A 20,911-nucleotide genomic window follows, 5' to 3' on the forward strand; every position below is an offset into this window, starting at 1 on the left:
AAGCAATAAAATATATTTCACTTAAACCTGGTGCTCGCTGCATCATATTCCCTACCTTTCAGAGCCATCGCCATTGTTTGACAGACAGCTTCAAAGATCACTCTCTGGGCTCCAAGGTCTGCTGCTCCTTCTTGCATTTGAGAAAAATGTGTCCCCCATCTTCATCTAGCCGAGAGCACATGGGGCACCTTGTATCCAGAACAGTTCTCCTGCGTTTGATGGTCAGACAGCGGGGTTTTGAGTGATCTGTTTATTTGAAAAATTCTCAAGTGTATTTGTAGGGTTCAAAAGATTCAAACAAATTGGATCACGGGCTTGCTGGGAATACACTATGGGCTGGCAGGAAATTTGTGCAAAATATAGGAGGAAGCAATTCAGTCATGAGCTGAACAAGCAGCACAAATACTACGGTATGATCTAAAATGAGAAAAAAAATGCAGCAACACTATTTGGTCCTATTTATCATTGTAAAATATTTTTCGTGTTGCTTTAAGAGAAGAACAGTGAGGGGTTTCATTGAAATGAAACCACCAAGTCATGTTTGCATCACAGCCCAGAAGAAACATAAAACCTTTTTCTTTTCTTTTTGTTCAGAGTGCAATCCCACGCCTGAGATTTATTTTGAAAACCTGCAGATGCACTTGAGAAAAACAGAAATTAGCCAGAGCTCGATACACAAATGCATTTTCCAATCAGGCTCCACACAACATCGCTGGGCCTGGGCTTGACACGCGGGTAAGAAAGAACAGTGAAATTAATAGGATCGATGGCATCATAGTACTAACACAGTTTAGCAGAGAAGGTTTCAAACTACCACATAGACTACAAATGTCACCAGTTCGTTAAGAAAACAAACTTATCACCAGGAACCAAAACAGAGTCTTGGAAAATAGAGTAGAAACAACTAATTAAACTCAATAAGATGAAACCAAATAGAGCTGCTCCTCCTAATATTTTCCTGCCATCTTTCAGATCAGACCTTCTCTACTCCTGTACCCAGCAAAGCCACAAGTTCAATAACTGCCTTCATACATGACTTCCAAATCCTTCTGATCTGAAATTCATGAATTGAGCTCTCAAGAGCTCCCATGATTTCTCCAAAGTTACTTTATGCAAAGTTAAAATAGGAAAAGCCGTATTCATATCATAGTTGGTGCAGGTGCAACAATGCAAATACATCATTCTCTTCTCTTGCAACAATTTCAAAACAGAATTATGCAGCAACTTCAAGACCCAGTGTACTTAACAAACGAGGATAGATCTTCGCATACCAAAGAAAAAGCTGGATAGGTTACCAAATCGGTAACATTAACAAGCAGTCTTGGTAGCAGGCATCATCCAGCAAGGTCTATAAAGCAGAAAATGAACAACAAACCAACAAGAGTAAATCGTTCAACTCAAGGAAGCATTCCCCCTGCACAGGCAGTCTCATAAGCACCCGGAAGCCGCAGAACACACTCCTCAACGGTCGATGTACCTCTTGAGCAAATCCTTGGCCTTCAGAGCATGTGAGGGTGGCAACAAATGGCATGAATGCCAATGTCGTGTCTGTTAGTTGCCACCAAAAGGCAGCCCTTACTTGGACAATCTACAAGACGCCCCTTGTGAGATGCACTATTGTGATGGTTGATATCATCCCGATCATTCTGCATAGTCACTAGTTTTTGGTCACGCTTCAAATAGCAGATCAGACAGTATATCTTGTTGCCTTTCAGCTTTGACATCTCCTCCCGGAACTGTAAGTGAAGGGATCGCTCCTTTTCCATGTCGTCCGGTTCCTTCATGTATCAGAAAAGAAGTGACAAGAAAGATTACAATAGGATTCCAGATGCATCAAATTAGCTCCAATAAAAAGTAAGGACAAGACAACAAGCATTACTGGACAAGCAAACTGGAGCAAAATTGAATTATGAGGGAGCAGGAATTGCATGCGACATAGTTTCTCTCATTCACCCACAGAAGTTCCATTGCTTAAGCAATTAATTATTATTTTTTTGGAGCAAAAGAGAGGCTTTCCCTCTCCGATTTCATATAAAGAAACCCAGTTGTTCTAGTAACAGACTCCCTTACTTGACTCACAACATACTAAGGCTACTGATCACCTATTTGCAGAATCACCTATTTGCAAAAGGCATATAATTATTGTTACCTCCCAAAGAATCCAGCAACTAAAAATTAGGCAGAATCACCTATTTGCAAATGGCATAAGTGGAATTGTTGCTTAAGTTGTGCAAATTAGGGTGATTATGCACCCATCATCCTAGTCCGAAGCATAAAAAAGTGGGATCATCAAAACTTGCAAGAGACACAATCTCCCATTTGCAAAGTACATAAGGTGTATTTGTTGCTTAAATTCTGCAAATTAGGTGATCATGGAATCATGATCCCAATACGAATCCTTAAACAGCCAGGTCACCAGAACTCGCAAAGTGATAATTATCAGGATATAAAAGAAGTGTAAGCATACAATTCCAGAAGAGAGGGGGAAAGGGATCTTCAATTACTCAAGGTACACCATCAATGCATCGAACATAAACTGAATCTATAGCAAATGAACAGGACTTGAAACCAAAACAGCACATGACAAGGCAAAAAAAACAGTCCATAATTTGCACCTGAGGGATGATGGGAGAAGGGGTCGCAGCAGGGCCGCTGGCCGTGGCAGCAGGGATGCTGGCAGCAGGTGCAGGAGACGAAGCTGGGCTGGCCGTGGCAGCAGGGATGCTGGGAGCAAGTGCACGAGAAGAAGCTGGGCCGCTGGCCGTGGCAGTAGGCCTCACCCGGGCTGCGGGCGGAATACGGCGGCTCGGAGGAGGAGGAGCGGGGCGAGCATGGTGCCGAAACCAGCCCCTCGGCGGACCATGGCGCGGAGCGGGTGGCGGGGCAACAGGGCCGAGGGTGGCCTGGGCATTCCCCCGCTTCCTCTTCCTGCCCACGACTAGGGTAAAGCCACCGTCATCTTCCAGCTTCCCGCCGGTGGCTGGGACCGACAACGCGGGGCCCGTGGGGACGGCAGCCGCCGGGTGGAGGATGATGTCATTGGTGTCCCGGAGGAAGCCGTCCGGTGGGGTAGGGTCCTCGGAGGAGAGCAGCTGTTGGAATATTAGGCAAGTTCGTGATTAATTCCAGTAAATAATTCATGACTAGAAGAGATACTAGCATGTAAAAATCTAGCAAACTAGAAAAACAGCAAGACATGCATAACAGCAGCAAACACGTAACAATAGCTGTAGAAACAGACATGAACAGAGGATGTTGGACGTACTGATCGTTAGCTATTATGGGTGCGACAGGGTTGATGACGATGTTGGCAACGATCTGCTGCTGACGGCGATGAATACGACGATGAGTAGCACCGCCCGACTTGGACGGAAGACGACCCGTGATCACGAATTTGAGCAGTCGCGCACAGCGCTTCCCAAAAACCTAATTCGTCCTCTCCCGGTGCAGGATCGCAAAGACGAACGGTTCCGGAGACCTGCTCTCCCACGCGCCGATGCACGCCGGCGTTTGGGATGGAGTAGACTACGATGGCGGCGCAAGTTGTGAGATGAGGCAAAACCCTAGGTGTTTTTCGGTGTGTCTCTGGCCGCAGCCGGTAGCTGTATATATATTAGGACCAGAGGCGGTATTGTGTCGCGACCACAATCCCAAACCGACTCGGTTTCTAATTTGTATACTTACCGGATAAGAAATCAAAAACTTGTCTGCCAAGACATAAAAATAAAACGGCAAAAGGAAGCTGCGCTCCTGCAAGGAGACGGACCATTCACGCGCATGTCGCATGTACGCCTCGCCTCGCCACGCCACGCCACGGCCCGGCCAGGCGAGCGAGCGCGCGCGTGTGGTTTTCCCTTTCTCTTCTCACACACCACTTAGAGTGGTGGAGAGAACCCACTATATAAAGAGGTCCAACTCTTCTTCAACTTCCAAGGTGGGACTAAACTTAGCACCACCACTTGCCATTTTACACATGGGCTTTGAGATTTCAGAAATTGCTATGGGCCTAGCCCATTAATTCTAACAATCCCCCACCAGATCTCAAATACCCATTTAGAGATTTGCCTTCTCTCACCACTTGTTTAATATACCAGTGTTTCACTAGAGACTGTTAAGTTGAACTTCTGCCTAGAACTTTAAGCTACATCCATTCACAACTTGACAATGGACTATGCCTTGAATTGCTAGTTTTGTGTGAACAGGTTTCACTCAAAGTCTTAACCAGTACCTGACCGCCAGTAGGCTACCCTGCGGTTTGGAGCTTATACGTCATACTCCCTGGTCTCTTCGTGAGCTTACTAGAGATCACCCAAACCTCATAGACTGCGACGTTTACAGTCAGAACTCATATAGGTGTGTTCTTTCAAGACTGCTCTGTAGGACAGCATCTTTGCTAATTATAGCCAATAGAACCACATTAAGGCATGTTGCCAACCTGCCTTACAGATCTGAGCCTTACAGCTCTGAGAGTTTTGCATCTTCACTTGGAGACGATCATAAGTTATTACTCTCCTCAGTTAACCAATAGCTTGTTCTTCCCAGATCCTAATTCACGGGATCTCCGATCACAAAGGTTGGGTTACTACTATGGTGTAACATCTATGGGTCTCATACCCATCTCCCTCGATGCAATATCTATCACATTTCGTGATAGTCCCTTTGTAAAGGGATCTGCCAGGTTTTTGTCTGTTTGTATATACGTAACAGTTATTACTCCGGAGTTTCTCAACTTCCTGACAGACTTCAAACGTCTTTTCACGTGTCTTGATGACTTTGCATTATCTTTAGAATTGTTCACTTTAGCGATAACCGTTTGGTTATCACAATTCATAAGAATAGCCGGTACAGGTTTTTCAACAACCGGCAAGTCCATCAAGAGCTCACGCAGCCATTCTGCCTCAACAGTAGCTGTGTCCAAAGCAGTTAATTCTGCTTCCATAGTTGACCTCGTCAATATGGTTTGCTTGCAAGACCTCCATGACACTGCGCCACCACCATGAGTAAATACATACCCACTTGTTGCGTAAAGTACATCAACATCGAAGATCCAATTTGAATCACTATATCCTTCTAGCACAGCAGGATGCCCTGAATAAGTAATTCCGTAACTCATAGTACCTCTCAGATAGCGCAAGACCCTTTCTAGTGCATGCCAATGATCATCACCCGGGTTGGACATGAACCTACTCAGTTTGCTCACAGCAAAAGAGATATCTGGTCTTGTAGCGCTAGCTAAGTACATGAGTGAACCGACAATTTGAGAGTATCTTAATTAATCTCTCGTTTCTTTCTTGTTCTTTCTGAGTGTCACGCTGGGATCATAAGGTGTTGGAGAAGGCTTCCTATCCATAAAACCGAATCGGTTCAAGACCTTCTCAACATAGTGAGATTGCGTTAATGTAATCCCACTCTCATCCTTAATAAGTTTGATGTTTAGAATTACATCGGCTTCTCCCAGATCTTTCATGTCAAAACTTTTTGATAGAAAAGACTTGACCTCATTAATTGCATTAATGTTTGTACCAAAGATCAGTATGTCGTCCACATACAAACATAATATGACACTATTGCCCCCACCATTGCGATAGTAAACACACCTATCAGCCTCGTTAATGACAAATCCTGCAGAAGTCAGAGTTCTTTCAAACTTCTCATGCCATTGCTTAGGTGCCTGTTTCAGACCATACAAAGATTTTAACAACTTGCACACCTTTCTCTCTTCACCCTTTACCACAAATCCGTCAGGCTGATCCATATAGATCTCCTCTTCCAACTCTCCATTGAGAAAAGCTGTCTTTACATCCATTTGATGAATGATAAGACCATAAGAGGCAGCCAAGGAAAGTAACACTCGAATGGTGGTCATTCTAGCAACGGGTGAATAGGTGTCAAAGTAATCTTCGCCTTCTTTCTGAGTGTAGCCCTTGGCCACTAGCCGCGCCTTGTACTTATCAATAGTACCATCAGGCTTTAGCTTCTTTTTGAACACCCACTTACAGCCCACAGGTTTACAACCATATGGTCTATCAGTTAGTTCCCAAGTTCCATTAGAAAGAATTGAGTCCATCTCATTATGAACAGCTTCTTTCCAATCATCTACATCCGGAGATGCATATGCTTCTGCAATCGTCTTGGGTGTGTCGTCCACAAGGTATACAATGAAATCATCACCAAAGGATTTTGCAATCCTTTGTCTCTTGTTCCTTCTAGGAACTTCATTGTTATCCTTCTCAAGGACTTCCTCATGTGATTGTTCGGAATATTCATCAGTTGTACTAGATTCAGGAATTATCTCAGAAGAAAATCTAGCAATGCTATGCATATCTTTCATAGGAAATATGTTCTCAAAAAATGTTGCATCACGAGATTCCATTATAGTATCAACATGCATATCAGGTACTTCAGATTTTACCACTAAAAACCTATAAGCAATGCTCCGTTGAGCATACCCTAGAAAGACACAATCCACTGTCTTTGGTCCAAGTTTGCGTTTCTTAGGAATAGGAATATTGACCTTTGCCAAACATCCCCAAGTGCGCAAATAAGAAAGTGATGGTTTTCTCCCAACCCACTCCTCATAAGGGGTTTTCTCTTTATTATTGTTGGGAACTCTATTCAGGACATGACATGAAGTCAGTAGAGCCTCCCCCCACCATGCCTTAGATAAACCAGCAGTGTCTAACATGGCATTCACCAAGTCAGTCGATGTGCGGTTTTTCCTCTCGGCCACTCCATTTGATTGAGGTGAATAGGGAGGCGTCCTCTCATGAATAATACCATGTTCCTCACAAAATTCATCAAAAACTTTTGGAAAATACTCTCCACCACGATCGGACCTAAGACGCTTGATCTTTCTCTCTAGTTGATTTTCAACTTCATCTTTATAGATTTTAAAGTAGTCTAACGCTTCATCTTTAGTTTGCAACAAATAAACATAGCAAAATCTAGTCGCATCATCAATCAAAGTCATGAAATATCTCTTTCCACCTTTTGTCAACACACCATTCATCTCACAAAGATCAGAATGTATGAGTTCTAGAGGTGCCAAGTTTCTCTCCTCGACAGCCTTATGAGGCTTTCGAGGTTGCTTAGATTGCACACAACTATGGCACTTAGAACCTTTGGCAACTGTGAAGTTCGGAATTAAACTCATGCTGGATAGCCGAGACATTAAACCAAAATTAATATGACATAAACGAGAGTGCCAAATACTTGCATCATCATTAACACTAGCACAAATTTGGTTTATTGACTTATTGCAAAAATCTGAAAGAGAAAAGCGGAACAAGCCTCCGCACTCATAACCTTTTCCTATAAATTGTCCAAATCTTGACACGATTACTTTATTGGACTCTAAAACTACCTTAAATCCATCTCGACATAGAAGGGAGCCGCTAACTAGATTCTTGTTCATAGTAGGGACATGCTGCACGTTCCTTAGTTGCACGATCTTTCCCGAAGTAAACTTCAGATCCACCGTGCCAATGCCATGAACAGAAGCATGTGACCCATTCCCCATTAGGACGGAAGAATCCCTTGCGACCTGATAAGAAGTAAACAGGGAGATGTCAGCACACACATGAACGTTAGCACCCGAATCAATCCACCACGAAGATGATTGAAATACTGAAAGCACAATAGGTAAATTACCATACCCATCAGTATTGCTAGCGGTCACCATGTTGACAGTCTTGGAGCTTGTTTTCCCTCTGCGGTCTGCATGTTCAGGGCATTCTTTGGAAAAGTGTCCAGGCTTCCCACAGGCGTAGCACTCTAGCTCAGCCTTGTTGAACTTCTTCTTCTTGAAGGTAGTAGTCTTGGTAGGCTTGTTGAAAACAGGTTTGTTCTTCCCTTTGTTCTTGTTCTGTGGGTACCTCTGCACCATGTTAGCAGTAGGCTGAACCTCACCTCCTTTTTCAGTAGTATCTTTAGCCCGAGCTTTTTCCTCAACATCAAGAGATGCAATCAGATTTTCAACTGATATCTCCTGTCTCTTATGCTTCAGAGTTGTGGCGAAATTCCTTCATGAAGGAGGCAACTTTGCAATCATGCACCCAGCCACGAATTTGTCGGGTAGAACACATTTAAGGAGTTCAAGTTCCTTCACAATGCACTGTATCTCATGAGCTTGTTCAACCACAGAACGATTATTCACCATCTTGTAGTCATGAAAACTCTCCATGATGTACAGTTCACTGCCTGCATCTGTTGCACCGAATTTTGCATTCAGTGCATCCCACTGAATCTTTCCGTCATTTATGTGCATGTACACATCACACAGACGGTCAGCAAGAACACTCAGAATGCATCCCACAAACATAGTATTGGCTTCCTGGAATTTTCTCCGATCTTCGTCGGTCATTCCCTCTGGAGCACCAACACTAGCATGGAAAACTTTCAGAGCAGTAAGCCAGAGCGTGGTCTTCACCTGCCACCTCTTAAAGTGCACACCGGTAAACTTATCCGGCCTCTGTGCATCAGCGAATCCAGCCATAGTTAACTCAGGAAATTGCCTATAATTAGGTTTTTGGATTGTTGGAATATTAGGCAAGCTCATGATTAATTCCAGTAAATAATTCATGACTAGAAGAGATACTAGCATGCAAAAATCTAGCAAACTAGAAAAACAGCAAGACATGCATAACAGCAGCAAACACGTAACAATAGCTGTAGAAACAGACATGAACAGAGGATGTTGGACGTATTGATCGTTAGCTATTATGGGTGCGACAGGGTTGATGACGATGTTGGCAATGATCTGCTGCTGACGGCGATGAATACGACGATGAGTAGCACCGCCCGACTTGGACGGAAGACGACCCGTGATGACGAATTTGAGCAGTCGCGCACAGTGCTTCGCAAAAACCTAATTCGTCCTCTCCCGGTGCAGGATCGCAAAGACGAACGGTTCCGGAGACCTGCTCTCCCACGCGCCGATGCACGCCGGCGTTTGGGATGGAGTAGACTACGATGGCGGCACAAGTTGTGAGATGAGGCAAAACCCTAGGTGTTTTTCGGTGTGTCTCTGGCCGCAGCCGGTAGCTGTATATATATATTAGGACCAGAGGCGGTATTTTGTCGCGACCACAATCCCAAACCGACTCGGTTTCTAATTCGTATACTTACCGGACAAGAAATCAAAAACTTGTCTGCCAAGACATAAAAATAAAACGGCAAAAGGAAGCTGCGCTCCTGCAAGGAGACGGACCGAATTTTGGCGGACCATTCACGCGCATGTCGCATGTACGCGCCGCCACGGCACGGCACGGCCCGGCCCGGCCCGGCCCGGCCAGGCCAGGCGAGCGAGCGCGCGCGTGTAGTTTTCCCTTTCTCTTCTCACACACCACTTAGAGTGGTGGAGAGAACCCACTATATAAAGAGGTCCAACTCTTCTTCAACTTTCAAGGTGGGACTAAACTTAGCACCACCACTTGCCATTTTACACATGGGCTTTGAGATTTTAGAAATTGCTATGGGCCTAGCCCATTAATTCTAACAGCAGCAACCCGTCGAGGACGATGGTGCTGGTGGGGGAGAGGGCGCCGCGTGTCGGCGTGAGGCCCTCGGCCTCGGCGGCGAGAGGCGCGGGAGGGAGGAGCGCCACGTCGGTGGCTGCGAGGGTGCCGAGTGGCGGCATTAGGTCCTCTGGGGCGATAGGCGCGGGGTGGATGAGGACTGCTTCGGCGGCGGCGCGGTTGACTCGTCGGCGCCGCCGTTTCTTGGATTCTTTGTTTCCCTCCGCCGCCTCCGCCCAGAAAGTTCTCTGGCGCAGGGCAGAGAACAGACGGCGCAGGAAATCGACTAGCCAAGCGCGCGTCGCGGCTCCGGGAAGCTTCATGGCGGCGGTGCGGGGAGGCGGAAGGGAAGCCGGGCGGGGGGGTGGGGGGCGCGGAGGCGGAGCTGACGCCGAGGGGAGGGGGAAAGGCCGTTGGTTTTCCTCTGCTTCTTTTGGGAGCTGGCCGTTGGTTTCTTTGCGAGCGAGGGGATCAGAGGAGGGGAGAAGGGGGGGTTTGTAAAGAGTAAAATGCATTGACGGTCACTGTATTGGGTCTAAAGCTCACTTTGATCACTGTACATAAGAATAAGACTAATACGGTCACTGAATACGATTTGAGATGATTATATAGTCACTGGCTCATCGTATATCTTTGTATTTTGCCTACTTTGACCAGTCAAACTGCCTATCCTCTGGACCTTTACGTGGGTCCCACCTGTCAGTGGGTTGAATAATAAAAAAATAGGAAAAACTATGCGACAGTGAGGATTTAAACTAGGGTCTTGTCGCTACCGCCAGAAAGATCTAGCCAATTAAACCAGCCGCTCGTTGCGCTAAATAATTAGAAGGCGACCTTATTATTAAGAGTATACATCCGCCGGCATCGATCGGTATTGCGACGCGGCGAGCGCTCGTGAGGCCCGGTACCGGATAACCGGTAGCACGACGTGCACCCCGGCACCGTCCAATCCCACTAGCCATGCCAGGCGGCTGCCGCTTGCTGTGCGCGCGTACTGAGCTTTGTTTGTGCTTGCTTGTGTGTGTACGTTGAGAATGGTGAGAGGCTGCACAGGCGCGCCAAGCTGCCGCACGCTGCGTGTAAACCAGACGCTGAAGGCCCGGAGATACATGGCTGTGGTGAGCACGTGGAAGACATGGCGCGAGGGCTCGGAACCTGAGAGACGGCAGACACATTGGCGAGGCAGGACTCCACGGGTTGCATGGCGAGGTACCGGAGAGATTTCGGTGTGTAGATGGCTGCAATGCGTGTGTGCTGCGTGCACCCTTACATGCTGCTGCGTGCAACCGTGCTGCTACATGCTGCGTGCACCCGGCGTGCACTCTCTGTCTAAAAGAACATGCAAACGAACACCAAAATGTTTCAGTTAAGATTGCTTGAGCATGCGGGTTCCCACTCTGAGATCTCAGGTTTGATCCGGTGCATTTTAATTTACTTTGTTTATTTCTACCTAACAGGTTGGACCCACATAAAGGTAGAGAGATTGTTGGCTGACTAGGCTGCATTATATGCCCTAAAGGTAGTTTGACTGGTCAAAGTAGGAAAAATACAGAGTTATACAGTGATCAGTGACCGTATAATTACCTCAAGTCATATTCAGTGACCGTACCGTATTTTTATATACAGTGACCAAAGTACAGTGATCGCTAATGCATTTTACTCTTTTGTAAAGTAGGGTGGAGTTTGGAATTGTACACGGTGAATTTTTTTTCGGTGTCAAGACAGTACAAAGAACACTAGAAGTAAAAATTACATCCAGGTCCATAAACCACCTAGCGACGTCTACAAGCACTAGAGCGAGCCGAAGAAGCGGCGCCGTTATCGCCCCTCCATCACCGGAACCGGGCAAACTTTGTTGCAGTAGACAGTCGGGAATCTTCGTGCTAAGGCTCAATAGGACCAGCGTGCTAGAACAGCAGCCGCCGCCGATGAAGAGAAGCATAGACCGGAAGGATCAGACCTGAAAATCCCACGAACACATACGAACGAAGACCGGATCCAAGTGGATCCACCGAAGACAAACGCCGACCGAATTCCGTGAGATCCGTCGGAGACAAATCTCCACATGCTCTTTGAAGATGCTAGACGAACGAAAACTAGGTGGGGAGAATCTTATTCCAATTTCAGGGAGTCATCGTCGTCGTCTCGTCTTTTTAAATAGGACAAAAACCATAAACAAAAAAACACTTAAAGACAAAGTAAGAACCCTCCCATCGGTAAGGGCCGAGATCCACTACGCCTTCGTGGCCTAAGACCACGGAAGACAAAATCGGTCTGCGGCGGCGCTAGCGGGAGGCATGGATTCCTAATCACCTGCGCGCGACCGCACAAGGAGAATTTTTATTTATTTTAATTTCAATGTTCCTAAAGAAGAGTAAGATGTGAACTTGAGCCCAAATTTCACTCCAATCACTGTATTTTTAAAATACGATCACTACAATCATGTACAATGGGACATGATTGTACGACAACCGTTTGTCGTATTGCGCTTGTACGAAGGGGCGTTCACCGGTCCACGAGCTCCATGTAGGCGCGGGGGTTTGGTCATTGTCCTTTAATGAAACATCACATTTGCGTAGGGTGGGGGAGATGGGAAAAAACAAAACACAGGCGTGCCTCTCTCCCACTCAATTCTCCTTCTCTGCAAGGACTATGCCTTCGTGTACCATGAACTGACATTTTTCTCAGTTCAAGACAAGACTGGTTTCCTCACATCTCTGCAAAACTTTGTCGAGATTGTGTAAGCAGTTATCCAAAGAAGTTTCATAGACGGAGAAAATTGTCCATGAAAACTTTAATAACTTTTTCGCAAAAGTCACAAAATATAGCAATCGTGCATCTTTGAAATGGTTTTTTTTTTTAGAAAAGGAGGATGACCCCCGGCCTCTGCATCAGGGAGATGCATGCGGCCATTTTATTGATTATTCTCGAGGACCTTACAAAGTAGTACAGTAATATGCCTGAATCCGCCATCTTGGCAACATATGCCGCTACTCCTATCCATTTGATGAAGGGGTGCAAGCTGGGCCACATACCCAGGCCTCTCACCTAAGCCTAACATCTAAAGCTGGAAGCCCCGACCGAGCCACATACCGGGTCCGGGGCACAATCCAGTCCGACGCACTCACACGTGTCGTCGCCACCATCTTCCACTTGTCCATCTTCAGAGCAGATTGAGGTACCAACCTTGGCAGGTTGCTCCGCCATCGACGCCACCATGACGCCAAATGACGACCACCACCTATGCCAGTCCATCTCCAAGCCGAAGGAGCGCTACCACAAGATGAAGACTGGCGGTAGAATAGATGAAACGTTGCACACATTGCCGCCGCCAAACACCTCACACGCACCGCAAAGCGCCCACCGTGATTCCGGGAACCCGAGGCGACGCCTTCAAGAAAGAGCACGACGAGGGTACGACGCCGTCGCCCACAAGGGGAACTAGAGCTTTCGCCCAAAAGAAGAGCACAGTGAAAGATGGGAGCGGACCTCGACAAGGCCTCCAAGAAGGGAACCGACGCCCAGCAAAGGCGCCGCCATTGTCGTGGCCTCCGCCGACGGCCAAGGGTTTCCCCCGGTCCCGCCCCCATCCCATCCACTCGGCCAAAGACCTGGCCAGAGGAGCGCACGCAGCTGAAGAAGGCGTTCGACTTCATCGAAGCAGGCACGCCGGGTGACGGGGCACCCCGACCCACTGTAGTAGACGTCCACCGAGACCTCGCCGCCCGCACGGCCGAAGTCGCGGACCACCAACACCCACGGCCGTCGCCCGCCAAAGAGGCAACGCCGTCCACACCGCCCGAGGCCGCCGCCCCGGCATCCACCCACCGCACACATCCCGTCAAAACATGGAGAACGACCCGCACCGCCGCCATCAGGGAGCACCACACCGCGAACACCCAAGCCGGGCAAGACGAGGCAAGGCCACGCTGGCCAGATCTGGTGGATCCGGCGAACCCCGGCCCCACCAGCCGCCAGATCGGAGATGGCCCCGATCCCAGGGCCGAGGCAGCCGGATCTGACTGGCGGAGCCGTCCCCGGCGACCAGACGCGGGGCGACAACGCCGGCGGTAGCCGCCGCAGAGGGCCGGCCTCGGCGGCCACCAGGGAGCAGGGGAAGCGGGCGGCGGCGCCCGATGCGGGGTGGAGGGCCCTCCAGAGGTTGAGGCGGGCGCGCGGGGAAGCCCCCGCCGCCGCCTACCGCCGCGCGGGCAAGCCCGACGACGGCTGCCGGCGGCGGCGGGGGAGGAGGAGAAGGAGGGCGGGGGACCGGCGGCGCCTAGGGTTTGGCCCCCGAGTCGCCCGAGAGCGGACGACGGCGGCATCTTTGAAATGTAGTAGGTGCATTACATAAACAAAAAGGCATACGTCTATAAGCAAAAGTCCTAAAAGGACAAGTAAATGTGGTCTCCTCTTAATCATCAAGATGAACATGTATTTGAGAGAAATTATAATAGCCATCAAAGAAACAAAAATGTGTGTGCTTAGATTATCTTTCTAACATTTGATAAAAAGGCAAAGGATAATAATTTTTTCTAGTAGTCAATTTTTCAAATCTATAACCACTTACAACTCTTTGTGAAATAAGTTCATTTTTATCATTAGGAACAACAATAATGCTAACTTTCTTAGGGACACAATGAACATGACTTACCTATCTACTATCACCTATATGATAAATTATAACTGCTTTCGAAAGATCTTTGTCAATAGACAAATCTTAGATTGCTTTCAAAGGGTCTTTGTCTCCTACATCAATTTGCAATTGCTCGACTTGCGAGCCGTTAGATTCATCAAACTTCACATCTACCGTCTCTTCAACTTTTCGAGTGAAGTTGTTTTGGACACAGTAAGTGTGAGAGTTCGATCCATAACCGAGTAGAAAACCTTCATGTGATTTAGGAGCAAATTTTGAACGATGATGCTTATCAAGAATGTAACATTTTGAGCCAAATACCCAAAAGTACCCAACTTGTGGCTTGTTACCGGTGAGTAGCTCGTACGCCGTTTTACCAACAAGCTTGTGAAGATAAAGTCGATTTGTAGCATGACAAGCCGTCTCAACCGCTTCCGCCCAAAAGTGCTTTGGCGTCTTGTATTCATCTAGCATTGTTCTTTCCATCTCGATAAGGATACGATTCTTCCTCTCAACAACTCCATATTGTTGAGGTGTGTACATAGCCGAGAACTCAGGTGAGATCCCTTCTTCGTCAAGAAAAGTATTCACATTGGCGTTCTGGGACTCCGTTCCATTGTCACTCTAAACCTTCTTGATCTTCACTTCAAATTGATTTTGGGCCTTCCTAGCGAAGTTCTTAAAGATCTTTTGTGCATGTGATTTGTCATCAAGAAAAAACACCCACATAAATCTGGAAAAATCATCAACAATGACCAAACTGAAGGAGTTGCCACCAAGGCTCTTATAAGCATTGGGACCGAAGAGATCCATATGGAGTAGCTCAAGTTGTCTCCTTATGGTCATGATATTCTTCACATGATGACTTCCTCCAACTTCTTTTCCTGCTTGGCAAGCACTACAAAGTCTATCCTTGTCAAAGATAACATCTTTCACACCAAGAATATGATCTCCTTTAACAAGTTTGTCAAGATTTCACATGCCAACATGTCCTAACCTTCTATGCCATAACCAACCTTTAGAAGATTTTGCAATAAGACATGTACGAGGTTGGACTCTTTTAGTGAAGTCAACAATGTATAGATCACCTCTACGAATGCCGGTAAAGACCATATTATGATTATCTCAATGAAACACTTGGCAATCTACTTCGGTAAATAGAACATTAAACCAAAGTCGGCTAGTCTAGATACGGAAAGAAGATTGTAACCAAGAGATTCAATGAGCATAACATTTTGAATAGAGCTATCATTGGATATGGCCAACTTGCCAAGGCCAAGTACCCTTACCCTTGGATTTGTCTCCAAAAGTCACATACTTGCGTGGACCATCATGAAGGAAATATGCCCTAGAGGCAATAATAAAGTTGTTATTTTATATTTCTTATTCATGATAAAGGTTTATTATTCATGCTAGAATTGTATTGTCCGGAAACTTAAATACATGTGTGAATACATAAAGAAATACCGTGTCCCTAGTATGTCTCTACTAGACTAGCTCGTTGATCAAAGATGGTTAAGGTTTCCTAACCATAGACATGTCTTGTCATTTGATAACGGGATCACATCATTAGAAGAATGATGTGATGGACAAGACCCACCCGTTAGCTTAGCATAATGTGTTGGGGAATGCAGTATTTCAAAAAATTTACCTACGATCACGCAAGATCTATCTAGGAGATGCATAGCAACGAGCGGGGAGAGTGTGTATACGTACCCTCGTAGACCAAAAGCGGAAGCGTTTAATAACGCGGTTGATGTAGTCGAACATCTTCGCGATCCAACCGATCCAAGTATTGAACGTACGACACCTCCGCGTTCAGCACACATTCAGCTCGATGACGTCCCTCGATCTCTTGATCCAGTTGAGGACGAGGGAGAGTTCCGTCAGCACGACGGTGTGGCGACAATGACGATGAAGTTATGGGCGTAGGGCTTCGCCTAAGCACTACGACGATATGACCGAGGTGGTAAACTGTGGAGGGGGGCACCTCACACGGCTAAGACAATTGATCTTGTGTGTTCTAGGGTGCCCCCTGCCCTCGTATATAAAGGAGGGGAGGGGAGGCCAGCCGGCCCATGTATGGCGCGCCAGGAGAGAGGAGTCCTACTAGGACTCCAAGTCCTAGTAGGATTCCACCTGGAGGAAGGGGAAGAAGGAAGGGAGAGGGGGAAGGGAAGGAAAGGGGGGCGCCGCCCCCTTCCCCTAGTCCAATTCGGACCCAAGGAGGGGGAGGGCTGTGACGCCCGGATATTTAAGCTATAGTAATTCTCTGCTAATTATGCCACGTCACTTCGATTACTGTTGCTAATCTCGCGTTAGTTCGAATCTGATTCTAATTCAAATCCAAAATCAAGCAAGCAATAAAAGTTTTCAAGTATTAAAACTAAAATGTTCGGAGTGAACCAAATATTGCATAGATAATTATGGTGGAGAAACCACACCTTTATAAAATGTTTAAATACTATGAGATGAATAAAGCAGTAGCAAAAACGATTATTTAAATACCTTTTATAATTATTAAAATGTCAAACTAAGTTATTTGGGGTCTAGACTTTTTCTAACTGTGGACTAAGTTGAAATACTAATTTAGATACTAAGTGTATATTTTACTAAAATAAAATGCAACTAAAATAAAACAGGAAAGAATAAATAAAAATAAAAGAAATAAAACAAAATAAAATAAAACAAAAAGGACCCCCCCGCGCGCGCTGGGCCTTGGCCCAGCTGGCAAGCCAACTGGCCACCGGCCCAATCTAGATGGCCCACCTCCCCGGTCGCTCTCTTCCTCCCCTGTTCATCCGACCGGGGCTCCTCCCGCGCGTCCCCGTCACACCACCTCGTCGGCGCCGTCCCGAGGGGATAAGGGCGACAACCGCGCCCCCTCGATCCCCTCTCCCACTCGGTCCCCGCTCCCCTCGCCCTCTCCTCCTCCCTCTCGCCCTTGTGCTCCAGATCCGCCCGCATCCGAGCGCCGCCATGGACCCGCCGCCGTGAAACGCGCGGCTACAGCCACCGCCTCACCTCGCCAGCGTGTCCGTCGTCTCCGCCATCGTCTTCCTCGTCGACCGGTGGCCGCAGCTGGAGCTCGGAGGCGCTGCTGCGACAGTTCCCTTCTTCCACATCTCCGGTCGCCGCCGTTCTTCACCAACTCCGGCGACGCCCCCTGCTGCTACTAAACCACCACGGGCCATCATGCGTGCCGCACGGTGAGCTGCCTCCCTCCTCTACCCTCTAGCTCCCCTAGCTCGCGTTATAGCTAGCTCGTCATCGTGCCTGGGCTCTGGTCGCCGTGGTGTACCTCGCCGCCGTGGCCACAGCCGCCGTCACGCTCGCCCGAGCTCACCATTGTGCTCCTGGGGTTCCTAGGAGCCCAACGCGCCTGCGCACGCTCCCTCCCGTGCCTCCTAACGCCGTCCCCGATGAGCGCCCGAACGCATCACCGCGGAGCTTGCCGCCGGCAAGGCTCCGGTGACCTTTTGGTCACGGGCTCAACCCCGTTGCACTCCCCACGCCGCGTAGAAACTCCCCAGCAGCTCCGTTTTCATCGAACACCCGTGCACGCCGCCGCCTCCGCCGCTCGCCGGCGCCGATTCTGGCCAAGTCCGGCGATGCTACGGCCACCACTGGACGCGACGCTGTGAGCTCGTTCGAACGCACCTAGCCCCGCTCGTCCCCGAGCCCCATAGCGCGATTCCGGCCAACTCCGGCGAGGGGCCGCCGTTGTTTTGGGCGCCGGAGTCGCTCCGGCGCCGGCCGCCGACGTGGCTTGCCACTAGGGTCCAGCAGGGTCACTGCCTGGTGGCCCCAGGAGCCCGGTTGGCCCAGTTGACCATGGTCAACTTGCTGACTGGGCTGGTCCCAGCAGCTTCCCAGTGGCCCCCACTCAATAAGCTAATTAAATTAGTTAAAATAATTAATCTAGGCTAATTAGTCACTGACTAATGGGGCCCACACTTAGTTAATCATAATTAGTTTAAAACAAATCCTATTTCAACTCTGGCTCAATGATAGGTGGGTCCCACTGGACCCACAAGTCAGTTTTGACTCCAGTCAACCGCACTGTTGACTGCTGGCAATACACATACGTCATGCTGACGTCATCCCATACTGTTCTGGATAATGTTGGATTTAAATAAATAATTAAAATCAAAAAATGATTAAAACTTTAGAAAATCGTATAAAATAATCCGTAACTCGGATGAAAATACTTTCTACATGAAAGTTGCTCAGAACGACGAGACGAATCCGCATACGCAGCCCGTTCGTTCACCACACACCCCTAACATATCGAACACGCAACTTTCCCCCTCCGGTTCATCTCTCCGAAAACGCGAAACACCGGGGATACTTTCCCGGATGTCCCCCCCCTTCGCCGGTATCACCTACTACCGCGTTTGGGCACACCTAGCATCACGCTTTGTCATGTCATGCATCGTTATGCATCTGTTTGCATTGTATTCATTGTTTCTTCCCCCTCTTCTCTCCAGTAGAATACGAGACCGACGCCGCTGCTGGTGCCCCGACCGACTACGCTGTTGACGACCCCTCCTTCTTGCCAGAGCAACCAGGCAAGCCCCCCTTGATCACCAGATATCGCCTATTCTTCTCTATACTCTTGCATTAGAGTAGTGTAGCATGTTACTGCTTCCGTTAATCCTATTCTGCTGCATAGCCTATCTTTGCCACTACTGTTGTTACCTTTACCTGCAATCCTACATGCTTAGTATAGGATGCTAGTTTTCCATTAGTGGCCCTACATTCTTGTCCGTCTGCTGTGCTATACTATCGGGCCGTGATCACTTGGGAGGTGATCACGGGTATATACTTATATACTTTATACATGATACATGCGGTGACTAAAGTCGGGTCGGCTCGAGGAGTACCCGCGAGTGATTCACGGATTGGGGGCTGAAAGGACCTTTGTCCCGACGGCCCTCTGGGTGGATCTTTGTGGCGGAGCGACAGGGCAGGTTGTGACTACCTAGGTGAGAGGTGGGCCTGGCCTTGGTCGGTGTCCGTGGTTACATCAATTAACACGCTTAACGAGATCTTGGTATTTGATCTGAGTCTGGCCATTTGGTCTATACGCACTAACCAACTACGCGGGAACAGTTATGGGCACTCGACGTCGTGGTATCAGCCGAAGCCTTCGTGACGTCAGCGACTGAGCGGCGCGCGCCAGATTGGACCGCGTAACGTGACTTCCTTTGAAATGGAGGTTGCTAGGTCTGCTTCCGGCCGCCCACGCAACGTGCAGGTGTGCAATGGGCGATGGGCCCAGACCCCTGCGCGCTTAGGATTAGACTGACGTGCTGACCTCTCTGTTGTGCCTAGGTAGGGCTGCGACGTGTTGATCTTCCGCGGCCGGGCATGACCCAGAAAAGTGTGTCCGGCCAAATGGGATCGAGCATGTTGGGTTATGTGGTGCACCCCTGTAGGGAAGTTTATCTATTCGAATAGCCTTGTCCCTCGGTAAAAGGACGACCCGGAGTTGTACCTTGACCTTATGACAACTAGAACTGGATACTTAATAAAACACACCCTTCCAAGTGCCAGATATAACCCGGTGATCGCTCTCTAACAGGGCGACGAGGAGGGGATCGCCGGGTAGGATTATGCTATACGATGCTACTTGGTGAACTTACCATCTACTCTCTCCTACATGCTGCAAGATGGAGGTGGCCAGAAGCGTAGTCTTCGACAGGATTAGCTATCCCCCTCTTATTCAGGCATTCTGCAGTTCAGTCCACCGATATGGCCCTTTACACATATACCCATGCATATGTAGTGTAGCTCCTTGCTTGCGAGTACTTTGGATGAGTACTCACGGTTGCTTTTCTCCCTCTTTTCCCCCTTTCCTTTCTACCTGGTTGTCGCAACCAGATGCTGGAGCCCAGGAGCCAGATGCCACCGTCGACGACGACTCCTACTACACCGGAGGTGCCTACTACTATGTGCAGCCCGTTGACGACGACCAAGAGTAGTTAGGAGGATCCCAGGCAGGAGGCCTGCACCTCTTTCGATCTGTATCCCCGTTTGTGCTAGCCTTCTTAAGGCAAACTTGTTTAACTTATGTCTGTACTCAGATATTGTTGCTTCCGCTGACTCGTCTATGATCGAGCACTTGTATTCGAGCCCTCGAGGCCCCTGGCTTGTATTATGGTGCTTGTATGACTTATTTATGTTTTAGAGTTGTGTTGTGATATCTTCCCGTGAGTCCCTGATCTTGATCATACACGTTTGCATGCATGATTAGTGTACGATTGAATCGGGGGCGTCACAAGTTGGTATCAGAGCCGACTGCCTGTAGGAATCCCCCTTGCAACACCTTGGCCGAAGTCGAGTCTAGTCATTGAAAAACTTTTACTAACATGGCTGTGTGGCTTACGGGCCCACGTTGCCATTGGGTGGTAGTAGGATCTTTTATTCCTCGACCTTTACTCTGGGACTTTGAACTCTCTTCTATTCGGGTTAAATGATTTTGCTAAAATCTAACTTTAGGTTCTCGAAAATACTTCCTCCCGGAGAGCCCCTTCAGGCCAGATGATCGCCTGCTGCACTAGAAGATTCTGAAGACACTCTCTGATGCTTTCCCGAGACCCTTGTGCCCTTCGCCGTTGCGATCCCTACCACCGATAAATCTTTATGGATGACTACATACTTTTGTCGTTCATAACTTCGTCCCCATTTGCCCTTGTTATTACAAGGTGCCCTCAAATACTCTCCGATGTTCCAAGCATCTTTTATGCTTACTACC

The 20,911-nt window shown here is 48.1% G+C and overlaps 1 protein-coding gene across 1 annotated transcript; it reads right to left on the bottom strand.

Moving 5' to 3' along the window:
- Positions 1–993: 993 nt before the first annotated feature.
- On the bottom strand, positions 994–13,352 carry LOC123142648 (uncharacterized). Its single transcript, XM_044561467.1, has 4 exons — positions 13,005–13,352; positions 12,609–12,788; positions 2,616–3,092; positions 994–1,778 (listed from the first exon to the last, which is right to left on the bottom strand). Exons 1-4 carry the CDS (start codon positions 13,350–13,352, stop codon positions 1,500–1,502), a joined length of 1,284 nt encoding a protein of 427 aa, XP_044417402.1. The 3' UTR covers positions 994–1,499.
- Positions 13,353–20,911: the final 7,559 nt, after the last annotated feature.

This window comes from Triticum aestivum, chromosome 6D (assembly GCF_018294505.1).
Source record: "Triticum aestivum cultivar Chinese Spring chromosome 6D, IWGSC CS RefSeq v2.1, whole genome shotgun sequence".
NCBI classification, from domain to species: domain Eukaryota; kingdom Viridiplantae; phylum Streptophyta; class Magnoliopsida; order Poales; family Poaceae; genus Triticum; species Triticum aestivum.